This window comes from Wolffia australiana, chromosome 18 (assembly GCF_029677425.1).
Source record: "Wolffia australiana isolate 7733 chromosome 18, ASM2967742v1".
Classification (NCBI taxonomy): Eukaryota; Viridiplantae; Streptophyta; class Magnoliopsida; order Alismatales; family Araceae; genus Wolffia; species Wolffia australiana.
Genome location: NC_135852.1, coordinates 3,011,623 through 3,022,354, shown reverse-complemented (window position 1 = coordinate 3,022,354; position 10,732 = coordinate 3,011,623). Strand labels below are relative to the sequence as shown.

The 10,732-nt window shown below is 37.2% G+C and overlaps 1 protein-coding gene across 1 annotated transcript in view; it reads left to right on the top strand.

Moving 5' to 3' along the window:
* Positions 1 to 9,681: 9,681 nt before the first annotated feature.
* LOC144715256 (DNA primase) overlaps positions 9,682 to 10,732 on the top strand; it is a 35,958-nt gene continuing 34,907 nt past the window's right edge. Inside the window, exon 1 of the mRNA XM_078590191.1 lies at positions 9,682 to 9,770. Coding sequence (XP_078446317.1) covers positions 9,698 to 9,770 — 73 coding nt within the window. The 5' untranslated portion in view covers positions 9,682 to 9,697. The remainder of the gene's footprint in view (positions 9,771 to 10,732) is intronic.

Sequence of the window (10,732 nt, the reverse complement as noted above, 5' to 3'; positions counted from 1 at the left end):
GCACCAAAGTGAACATCTCTTACTATTCTCTCTCCTCTTTCTCTCTCTTCACCTAGGCATCATCAGAAATTACCAATGTTGGAAGAGATAAACCCGTCTCTCTCTCCTCTCTCTCTCTCTCTTCTTGCCTCTCTTCTCTGACACAGTTATTCCATTTCTCTCTCTTTCGTCTTCACCTGGGCATCCTCGGAACTAAAGAAGTAGCCAAAAAGGGACCACCTTGCTGTATAAGAACAAAAAAAAGGCCACACACTCCTCCCTGATTATTTGTTATGCTTGTCTCACTTGATAAAGGATATGTCACAGTTTCATAAAAGACAAGATGTTATGTGTCTTAAGGATGGATGACGGTAGCCCGGAACCATGTTTCCTCATCTTTCCCTACTAGAGATCAAAATTCAGGCGCGACTTTAGGAGCAGAGACATGGGGGTCGGGGGCCGGCCGGATGATAAAGGAAGATACAGATTAGAAAAGTATTTATTCAAAATTTAGATATCAAAACACTTGGAAATAAATTAAGTTCTGTTGAAAGTAGTCAATATGTAAATTATATGAATTTAAAAATAATTTTGATTTATTAAATTGTGTTGTATAGAATGTATAGACAAATGAGTAAATAAACAAGTTGTTCAGAAAATTGAAAAACAAAACAGACATTTTAAAGGAAGAAAATAAATAACATGAAAATAAGTTGAAATAAGAAGGAAAATAATAAATTGTATAAAATAATAAATAACCAATTCGATGTTACTGCCAAATTTTAGATAAAAGCCTGAAAAATCAAATAAAAAAATGAAATGATGTGAATACATCATAATCCATTGATTTTAACAATAATCATTGATAATAAAATGTTTAGCTCTTTTTACAACATTCTTATCCCTATTTCAATTTGTCTTCAAGGGATCTCAATTATGAGACAACCTTCCCAAATGAAAAATATGTAGCATGTGATTATACATGGCACATTCAAAAGTTTTTTACAACATAAACAAACATCGGGTTCAAATTACTGTAAAAACCAAATATTAATGGAATATTGGGTGATCTTGAAGCATAAATTCATAATTAAAATCAATTTATCGTATCATCTAATTATCACAAAAGCTGAGCACTAACAGTTCAATAACTAATTTCCTAATTCATACTCCCTTGTAAAAGTCCAACACATAGTAGTCTGAATTATAAGAATGCACCAATATCATTCAAATCCCTATGAATTACATTATCACATACTTTGCCCATTTCAATTTCAATCAAAATTCAAGTTATTTTGAAATAATATAATTTCAGGTCCTTAATGTTTCATGACCTTTTATTGTGATCCAAGTTCAAGTGCATTCCTTTTACTTCACAAAAGATGGTTTAGTTGTATGGTTGCACAATGCATCAGAATATGTATTAGATACCTAAGGATAGATATGTTTTTTCTTCATGAATAACATAACTATTTAGAAAACAATGGACATAATAGTAGAATATGTTTGTAGTAGTTGGTATTGAAGTAGTTCACAAAATTGATCTGAATGAATCCCTGAATGTTAGGATATGTAAGCATTAATTATGATTGCATAAGTTATCCTTTGACCTAAGACACCAAGGGTATCTCATGGATAGCTAACTATATTTAATAACGGCGTGTGAGTTTATAACCATGGGATTCAAAGAACTTAACTCAAATATAGTAAGAATTGCACATAGTTGATTGGGTGGTCAACATGAGATAATTTGGCTTCAATATTGAAGGAGATTGACTCAAGGAAGATAATGCAGTTAAATTGTGAGCTAGGGTAGTAAGGATATTGGAGAGGGTGTTATCCAATGATCCCCATTGTGCATTAGTACTAACTAAATCACATATTAGAGTTCGAAGACGAACCATACCCTGAGTCATTCAGGAGTTTCATGCGAACGAATGATGACACAGTACGATGACCAATGACAGTAAAGGTTCCATGAGAGAGTTAAAACACTACTATGTATCTTCTAGAGGACGAGGTATAGCTTGGCACCCGAAGGGTTGGAAACTTAAAACTATCAATTGAGTTTTGGATTTAAATGATATACTTGTCAATATATTTAATTAATATGATAAACTAATTATTATTATTGGGTCACTAAATTTGTTAAGTATAATGATACATGTGCCTAGAGAGTCATGCACATAAGATTATAAGGGCATTGATGGATATACTTTTACAAAAGGGGTTTCTGTAAAAACTTTTTGAGTAAAGTATAAATAGGGGAGGGGCACTCATTTTAGGCACCTAGGCCAGCCATAGTTTGGTGCCCCCCTTTCGTCATTCGCAATTTATTCATTCACCTAAAAAGAGTGTATTCACAATAATAAGTTCCACAAGAGCTTTAGGAAGAGTTAGAGAAGAAGTGGAGATTAAAGAACACCTTGATCACATGGATATTTCTAGAGGGCAAACGCATGAAAAACTTTAGAACAATCTTCAATGAAGCAAGTCAAGGGAGGCCGGACAAAAGTTTCTCACAAGGCATACAACATTTGATTAATTTAAAGGTAGACTTGGATTCAATGATAGCTTTAGTTGCATAGAAAAGTTTTTTCAAGCCTTCAACAAAACACCATAACCCAACGCTCATCCCTTTGCCAATGGTCCTCATCCCCCTTAATGACAGTCATCTTTCCCATCCACAATAGTATTCATCGTCTTCCAGGGAGTCATCATCTCAGTCTATGATTGTAATCATCTTTGTTGAAGACGACAACCATGCTCCTAGTATTTGTTTGTAATTTTTTGAATTTTTTTTATCCACTATCGAAAAGGCCATAAGTAATCCTATGTAGAGATGGTTGTTCTGTTCTGTTCGTTTGAAACGAACAAAAAATTCGCACAAAAGAACCGCACAGGGCCTTGTTCTTTGTTATATTTTTTAATTATTAAAAATGAACAAAATTTGCAAAAAAATTGCACATTCGAACAAAATTAGAACAAAGATCACGCAAAGCGAACAAAAGAACTGCACACAGGTCTGTGGGATGTTCTGTTCGAATTTGTTTTTGTTCTGTTCAAAAAACTGAGCAGAACGAACAATTCGCACAAAAAGAACCCAACGACCACGTTTAATCCTCCATCATCCTTTCTGTCATTCCCTCCATCAGTCATCCAAATGACGACGAAGGAAAAACTAGGACGGAATGGACGACGCTCCACCATCTGTCCAACAAGCCTAAATATAACCCACTTAATCTATTTCTCTCCTATCTTATACCTTATTTTGATAGTCTCACTCTCTCTCTTCCTGTCTGCTAAGTTATCTTCTTTCGATTGTCTCTAGGGAATGACAATCGTCATCCTTCACGTCACATGTCACGTGACGACAACATGACAGATGATGTGACGGTGACGATGACAGAATGCAAGGGTAGTGACGGTGACGGTGGCGCGTGACGAGGTGTACGTGACGATGACGTGACGGTGACAGGATACCCTGGACGCGTGACGTAATGAAATGTCCGTCACGGATGATGGCTGTGACGTTGTTTTTATGCATTTTAATAATGAATTTATTAACAGAAAAGATAAGAATTTTGTTGGTTTTATTAAATACATTTTAGTAATTAATTTGTTGACGGTAAATATGTATAAATAATTTATTAATTAATTAATTTGTTGATGAAGACATTAAGGATTTAGTGACACATTTTTTAATAGAATTGAATAATTTTTTTATGGATAAATAATTCATAATTACATTTTAATAATGAAAATTTTGAATTTAATAATTTAATAAATTAATATATTGATGGAAAAATTAAGGATTTAGTGACTTATGTTTTAATATGTTGTGATAATTAAATTATTGACGTAAAATTGGGAATATAAATAATTTAATAATTAAGTTCTTGATTGAAAAATTAAAGATTTAGTGAGGTTTTTCTTGAAAACAATTTAATACTTTAGTGAGGTTAAATCATAACGGGACAGATCAACACATAATATTTCAAAGTTTCTTGAAGAGATTCAGCATGAGATTCCAAAAATAAGAAATCAATTCAGTTCTGGCGATGCTTTTGCCTTATAATTCATTAATAATTATTTAAAATAGTTAATCAGATAGGGAAAGCACTTATCAGAGAAACTAGTAATATGGAAAATCTAAAAGTAAAAGGGGGATTTCCCACAAAATTTCCCAGTTTTCTAGGGGGAGAACAGCACAAAAACCCAGCCCAAATCCTTAAATCATGACGGTTACAGATCAACATGGAATATTTAAGTTTCTTGAAGGGATTATGCATGAGCTGCCAAGAAGTAGACAATTAATTCAATATTGGTGATGGTTTTGAATTCTGATCAATCAGAAATTATTTATGATACTTCATCACAGAAAATACTGGGAATATTTAAATACTATTTGAAAAAGAGAAATAGAGACGATATTTCCGAGAAAATGGAGGTAGTGGAAAAACCAAAAAGGGGTATTTCCCACAAATTTTCAGAGTGTTCATGGGAGAGAACATTGAGAATTGAAAATTCAACTCAGCTCTAGATCATGAGGATTTCTGATCCTCTACCGCCTTCTCCTCTTCTTGCTTCTTCTTAAACAATGGCAATGGCCTAGGGACGATGCTCTTCTTCCACTTCCTGTCCAGTTTTCTTGAAAGCCTTTTATTAATTCCCTCCTCAATCTCCCTCTCCCTATGTACCATCAGAAAATAAATGAAAAGAGAGTTACAACTCCAGTGAAGCAACTCCTCAACCACTTTTATGGCTATCTGAAAAAGAGAAATTCAACTTCGGTGAAGCAAAATATAATTCAGAAAATCTTAAAAAGAATCAAATGCCCATCATTCTGAGTTTTTTTCTGAAAATAGAGACAAATTGTGATGATGTTACAATTTTCTTAGCAAGTAGATGGAATTGTGACTACACAAGTCAAATTTAGGATTTGAAATCAAAAGTGGTTGTTTCGGATTAAAGGGTATCCCTGTGAAGTGATTTTCAAGAAAATAAATGAAATTACAAGGAAGATTGATCTCAGAATGGATGTGCTCATCTGATGAAGTAACAAGGGTGCAGGGCACTTCAGATTTCTGTAGTTTTGTTATCATCATGTTTTGATTAAGCATACATCAATGGCCATCTATAAATAGCAACGGATAAACAATTTTCTAGACAATTCTCTACCACTAGTGTATCCTAGTGAACACAATTCCTCACAAACTAAATGATGTTACAAAAATATGAATACTAGATTAGATAATTTTAACACCATCTCGAAAGAAAGAATTCTAACACAAGAGAAATAACCGACTCTCAATCTCAAGACAGAAAGAACTCGCAGTCAATCAGGATTTCAGCTAAAAAAGTTACATCAACAAAGAACCCGGATAAAATCCTTCAACCGTGACTTCCTGAGAAAACTCAAAAAAAAAATCGAAACCCACACATCCAAGAAGCGACGATTTTGAGATAGGGAGATAGAGAAATAGGAAGAGCAGAGAGTGATCGAGAAATAGAAAGATAGAGAATTTGAGATAGGGAGATAGATAAATAGGGAGATCGGAGAGGGATGGAGATAGGGAGATAGAGAATTTGAGAGAGGGAGATAGAGAAATAGGGAGATCAGAGAGGGATGGAGAAAGGTAGATGGAGTGACCGAGATAGGGAGATAGAGGAATAAGAAGAGCAGAGAGCGATCGAGAAATAGAAAGATAGAGATAGAGATGTAATGATTGTTTTCTTCAGTGAAGAGTACGAAAGAAGGTACCTGCGCTCGGATCAGTACAAAAGGCATCGACCAGGGAAGAAGAATGGAAGAGACAATTTTCCCAACGAAGATCACCATAGCTGCAAAAAAATTATCCAATAAAATTACCTTAGAAGATTGAACCGATAGAAGTAAATTAAGAGTAACGACTTACACCAGTCGTCGTCGTCAAAAAAGTCATTCGCACTGTCTCCACCATGCAGCTGAGCATTATCGGCACGTAACCAACACTTGATTGTGACCAAGAGCTGTATGCTTTCAGCGGTAAGATGTGCCTGCTTGAAAGTGACGATTGCACGTCCCACTGAGAATAAACGTTATGCTGGGACACTGGTTGCACATACTGAGAGAACCTCTTGTGCAAGGGTAGAAAGTCGTGGGTAAGTTCATGCGCCTATGCGTTCCCACCATCCAGTGCTGTCTCGTTGTCCTTCCTCTCTACTGATTGTAGATACGCCTCCAATTCCTCAACTGAAGTTGGTACTCGTCGTTCCTTCTCCCTAATTGGCGCTACGCCATCAATGAGTTATGTGGGCCAGTTCTCATCCTCGGGGTCGTTACCAATTATGTCTTGCTCACCATGTTGGGGCATAAGTTGGCGGACAAATGCCAATGCATCCTGAATGCCGCTAGGATCGAGTGATGCTCCCTTATTGAAATGGTCAAGAATTGATGATATTGTCCTCGGTTGGATTTTCGAAATCATCTTCTCATACTTCTACATCTTACCCTTCATGCTCTCAAAGCTTTGCAGATGGACACAATTTGAGCAACGGTCATCCTTCTACCCGATGTGAATATTGTAGACATATCAAACTTGAGCAATATTGTGTCGATATGTCGCATCAGCGCCTTCAAGATGCGAATCACTTCCACGACTCTCATTGTCTTTGAGCCACTTACACAGTTTATTATCCTATAAAATGGCCCTAGAATGTCGTGGAAGTCTGCCAACATTTCCCACTCTTCACATGAGATTCTCACATCCTTATTTGTCACCGACAAGATTTGTAAAGCCATAAAATCTACGACTTCTCGCTTCTATAATGTGACATGCAACATATCATGCGTACTGTTCCACCGCGTTGGGCAGTCTTATGGGATTAGGTTGTGATTCTTTTGCTTGTCTTTGCACGTCTTTACGTATTGTTGTCGTTGTTGTGTCGATGCTCGGATACTTGTCACTAAGTGCTTAAGACGGGAAATCGCGTCCCCCAGGAAGAGCCCACTATCGTGAATGACCATTTCTACATGACTTGCCGCAGCCTCCTGCATGGCGTCCAAATCGTCTATATCAACGTCATAATCAGGATCATATGCTGCGTTCGCTGCGCTGCTGTCAGGAGTCTTAGGAGTAGGTGTGTTCAACGATACACGTAATGATTTCAATGCAGCCTGGATGATGATGTTCAAAATGTGGGCAGCGCACGGGACATGTCGGTCCTCTATGAAAAGGTCATTAATCGGCTTGAGTTCCTTTGCGAGTAGTGCTATCATCTGCCTGTTACTTGATGCATTGTCCGTAGTGATAGATCCAACCTGCATGCTCAATACGTTAGTTTTGCATTAAGGTAGTACGACACAAAATGAAGCCAGATGGGATGTTGCCAACCTTCATCTTCAACCCGAAGTCCTCCAATGCTTGGATCACTACTGCACTCATATTTTCGCCCTCGTGTTTACATCCTAGCTCGTGTATAGCAAGTACACATTCACATAGTTCCCACCGGTTGTTCACCTAATGAACTGTGATGCCGAGAAGACCACATGAATTCTCAGCGGTCCACACATCCACCGTTAGTGGGACTCGGGGGACATTTACCAATAACTCTACGAGCCTCCCCTTCATGGTCCCGTATAGCTTACACGTCACAGCCTGTATTGCCCTCGAACCTGGCGGGTCAACTATCGTCTCCGCGGCGTACTTCCACGTAATCTTGAACCCCACATTGTCCACTATGGCCCATGGGGAGTCAGTGAGGCAAACAAACTGCACTATGATCTCATTTGTTTTCTCCAGCGTCTTCTTGACGGCACCACCCTGCCCGTACACCTCAGCGATTGTCTGTTGATCGAGATTAGTGCCCTTCAGCTTGTGGTATAGTCTGGTATGACTGAACTCCAAGGGCCTCCAGAAAATATTTATAGACCCGTCTTTTTGCCACTTCAACCTATTCCGCAATGGGTCAACTTTTTGGTCGCGTCATAATAGGCATGCCCGTAAGTCTGACCCAACCTCCATAAAGTATCGCAATATTTCAGCCTTCCCTTTGCGTTTGGGACGTGACGGCCCTACCATTGGTAGAGGGGTCTCTCGAATATCCTCCTCCGATGATTCTACTGCCAAGTTAACGCACCCGCCGTCAATTGGAGTTTCCATTGGCGACTATGTTGTAGAGAATATGTGGAAAATCTCGTTTAGTCAAATTTGAAAATTAACTCATTCAATGGATAAATCTCCATGAAATTAACAAGAAGATACTATGAACATTAGAGACAACACATGCAACAAATAGTGCTACAACACATGAGCACAATTCTTTATGAGATTAGGCACAAATGTTTTTAAAAAATTTTAAGAGCCTGAATATATGAATAGCGTAACTATCACTCTAATCTTGAAAGGAATCACAAAATTGCAAATGTGTATATAATCACTGGTTACAGATCACAAAATAGACAACATAAATGTGGAGCTATGTGTAAAATTATTGCCTTCAACCGTAGCTCGTTTACGGAGCACCAAAATTTTGACATTAAAATTGTTGTACTACGAATGGCCTATTCCCCATCTCAAATGTCAGAATTTTCGGTAGAGAATCTGAGATAGGGAGAGCAGAGAGGGATGGAGAAATGGAAAGATTGAGATTTTGAGATAGGGAGAAAGATATCGGGAAATAGGAAGAGCAAAGAGTGATCGAGAAATAGAAAGATAGAGATGCAATGATCGTTTCTTCAGTGAAGAGTACGATGGGATATGTCATGGAAGAAGATCAACATGAAAGAAGAAGATCGGATATAGCATGGAAAAAAAAAATTGCACAACTCACCGCGAGAGAGCGAGGATGAAGATCAACATGCAAGGGAAATTTCCAGAGTTCTTCTTCATGAATTGCCAAAGAAATAGGAGAGGAACGTGTCTTCTTCCATCTTCGACTTCGACTTCGACTTCAACGGTCAAAGATCGACCTAACGGGGCATTATTATGTTTCTTAACATAGTAAATGAATAATACTATTTCTGTCACTGGTGACGGTGACGACATCACGGTGACGTGACACAATGAGGAAAGAGGGGCGCATGACGGGTACGTGATGGATTTTTTCAGAATCCACAAACGTGTGACGAGAAGGTGATGTGACGAACATGTCGCCATGTCACCGTTCGTAACGCGTCGGCATCCGTCCCGTCATGTCCGGGGTGTCACATCCCGAACGTGCTGTTCACTAGTTGTCTCAGTCTCTCCCTTTCCTCTCTCTCTCTTCCTCTAAACCATCTCCTACTTAACTCTATTTAACGTTCTCCCGTTTGAATGGGAAGAGTAAACCCCTCTTGCTCCTCTCTCATCTCTTTTCTGCTTCCATTTTCTCTCACTTCATCCTTCCTCTCTTTACAACAACCTTTGAAAATATTTTCTCCGAAAACCCTGTTATTTGTATAATTCCTTTTTACCCTTGCCCGTTTCCCGGGGGGCCTTCCTATATAAAATTACTGTAAAAATGCGTATGCTTGTTTTTAAAATAAACCACATTCGAGAGAATAATGTTATACAGGGTATAACATTTATTACTCTGCAAAATATGTATGTACACTGTATAAAATGTATAAACATTTATACAGGGTACATACATATTTTCGAACTTTTCAAGGTATAACGCTTCGGCGAATCTCACTATATAAAGGTGGACAGACACTTCCCGCCAAGGAAGGGGCGTGGAAGTAGCATCGATCGGAATGTCATCGGCGGAAGCGAGGGACGACGTCGATCGTCTCTTCGATTGCTTCAAATGCGGCGTCGGCACTCCACGTCCGTCATCGATCCTTCTTCTTCACCTAATAGTCATCATTATCATTATCATTATCCTTGTCATTATCATTAACATAATCATTATTATCGTCATCGTTATCATCATCATTATCATCATCACAATCATCTTTTTTATCATCATCATTATCACCATCATCGTCGTCATCACTATCATCACATCAGTATCACTTTTCTCATTGTTATCATTATCGTCATTATCATCATATCATTATCATCATCATCAGTATCACTTTTATCATTGTCATCATTATCGCCATTATCATCATCATCAGTATCAGTTTAGTCATTATCGTTGTCATCATTATTATTATCATCATCATCATCATCATGATCATTATCGGAGGATTATTGTTATCATTATCATCACGATCATCATGATCATTATCAGCGGACTATCATTGTCATTGTCATCACCATCATCATTATCAGCTGATTATCGTTGTCATTATCATCATCATCAGATTATCATTATCATTATCATCATTGGATTATCATTATCATTATCATTATCATCAGCATTATCATTATCATCATTGGATTATCATTATCATTATCATCATCATTGGATTATCATTATCATTATCATCATCATTGGATTATCATGATCATTATCATCATCATTGGATTATCATTATCATTATCATCATCATTGGATTATCATTATCATTATCATCAACATCAGATTATCATTATCATCATCATCATTATCATTGGATTATCCTTATAATTATCATCAGATTATCATTATCATTATCATTACCATCATCATCATTATCATTGGATTATCGTTGTCAATTATCATTGTCATCATCATCATCATCATCATTATCATTGGATTATCATTATCATTATCATTATCATCAGATTATCATTATCATTATCATTACCATCATCATCATTATCAGTGGATTATCGTTGTCAATTATCATTGTCATCATCAT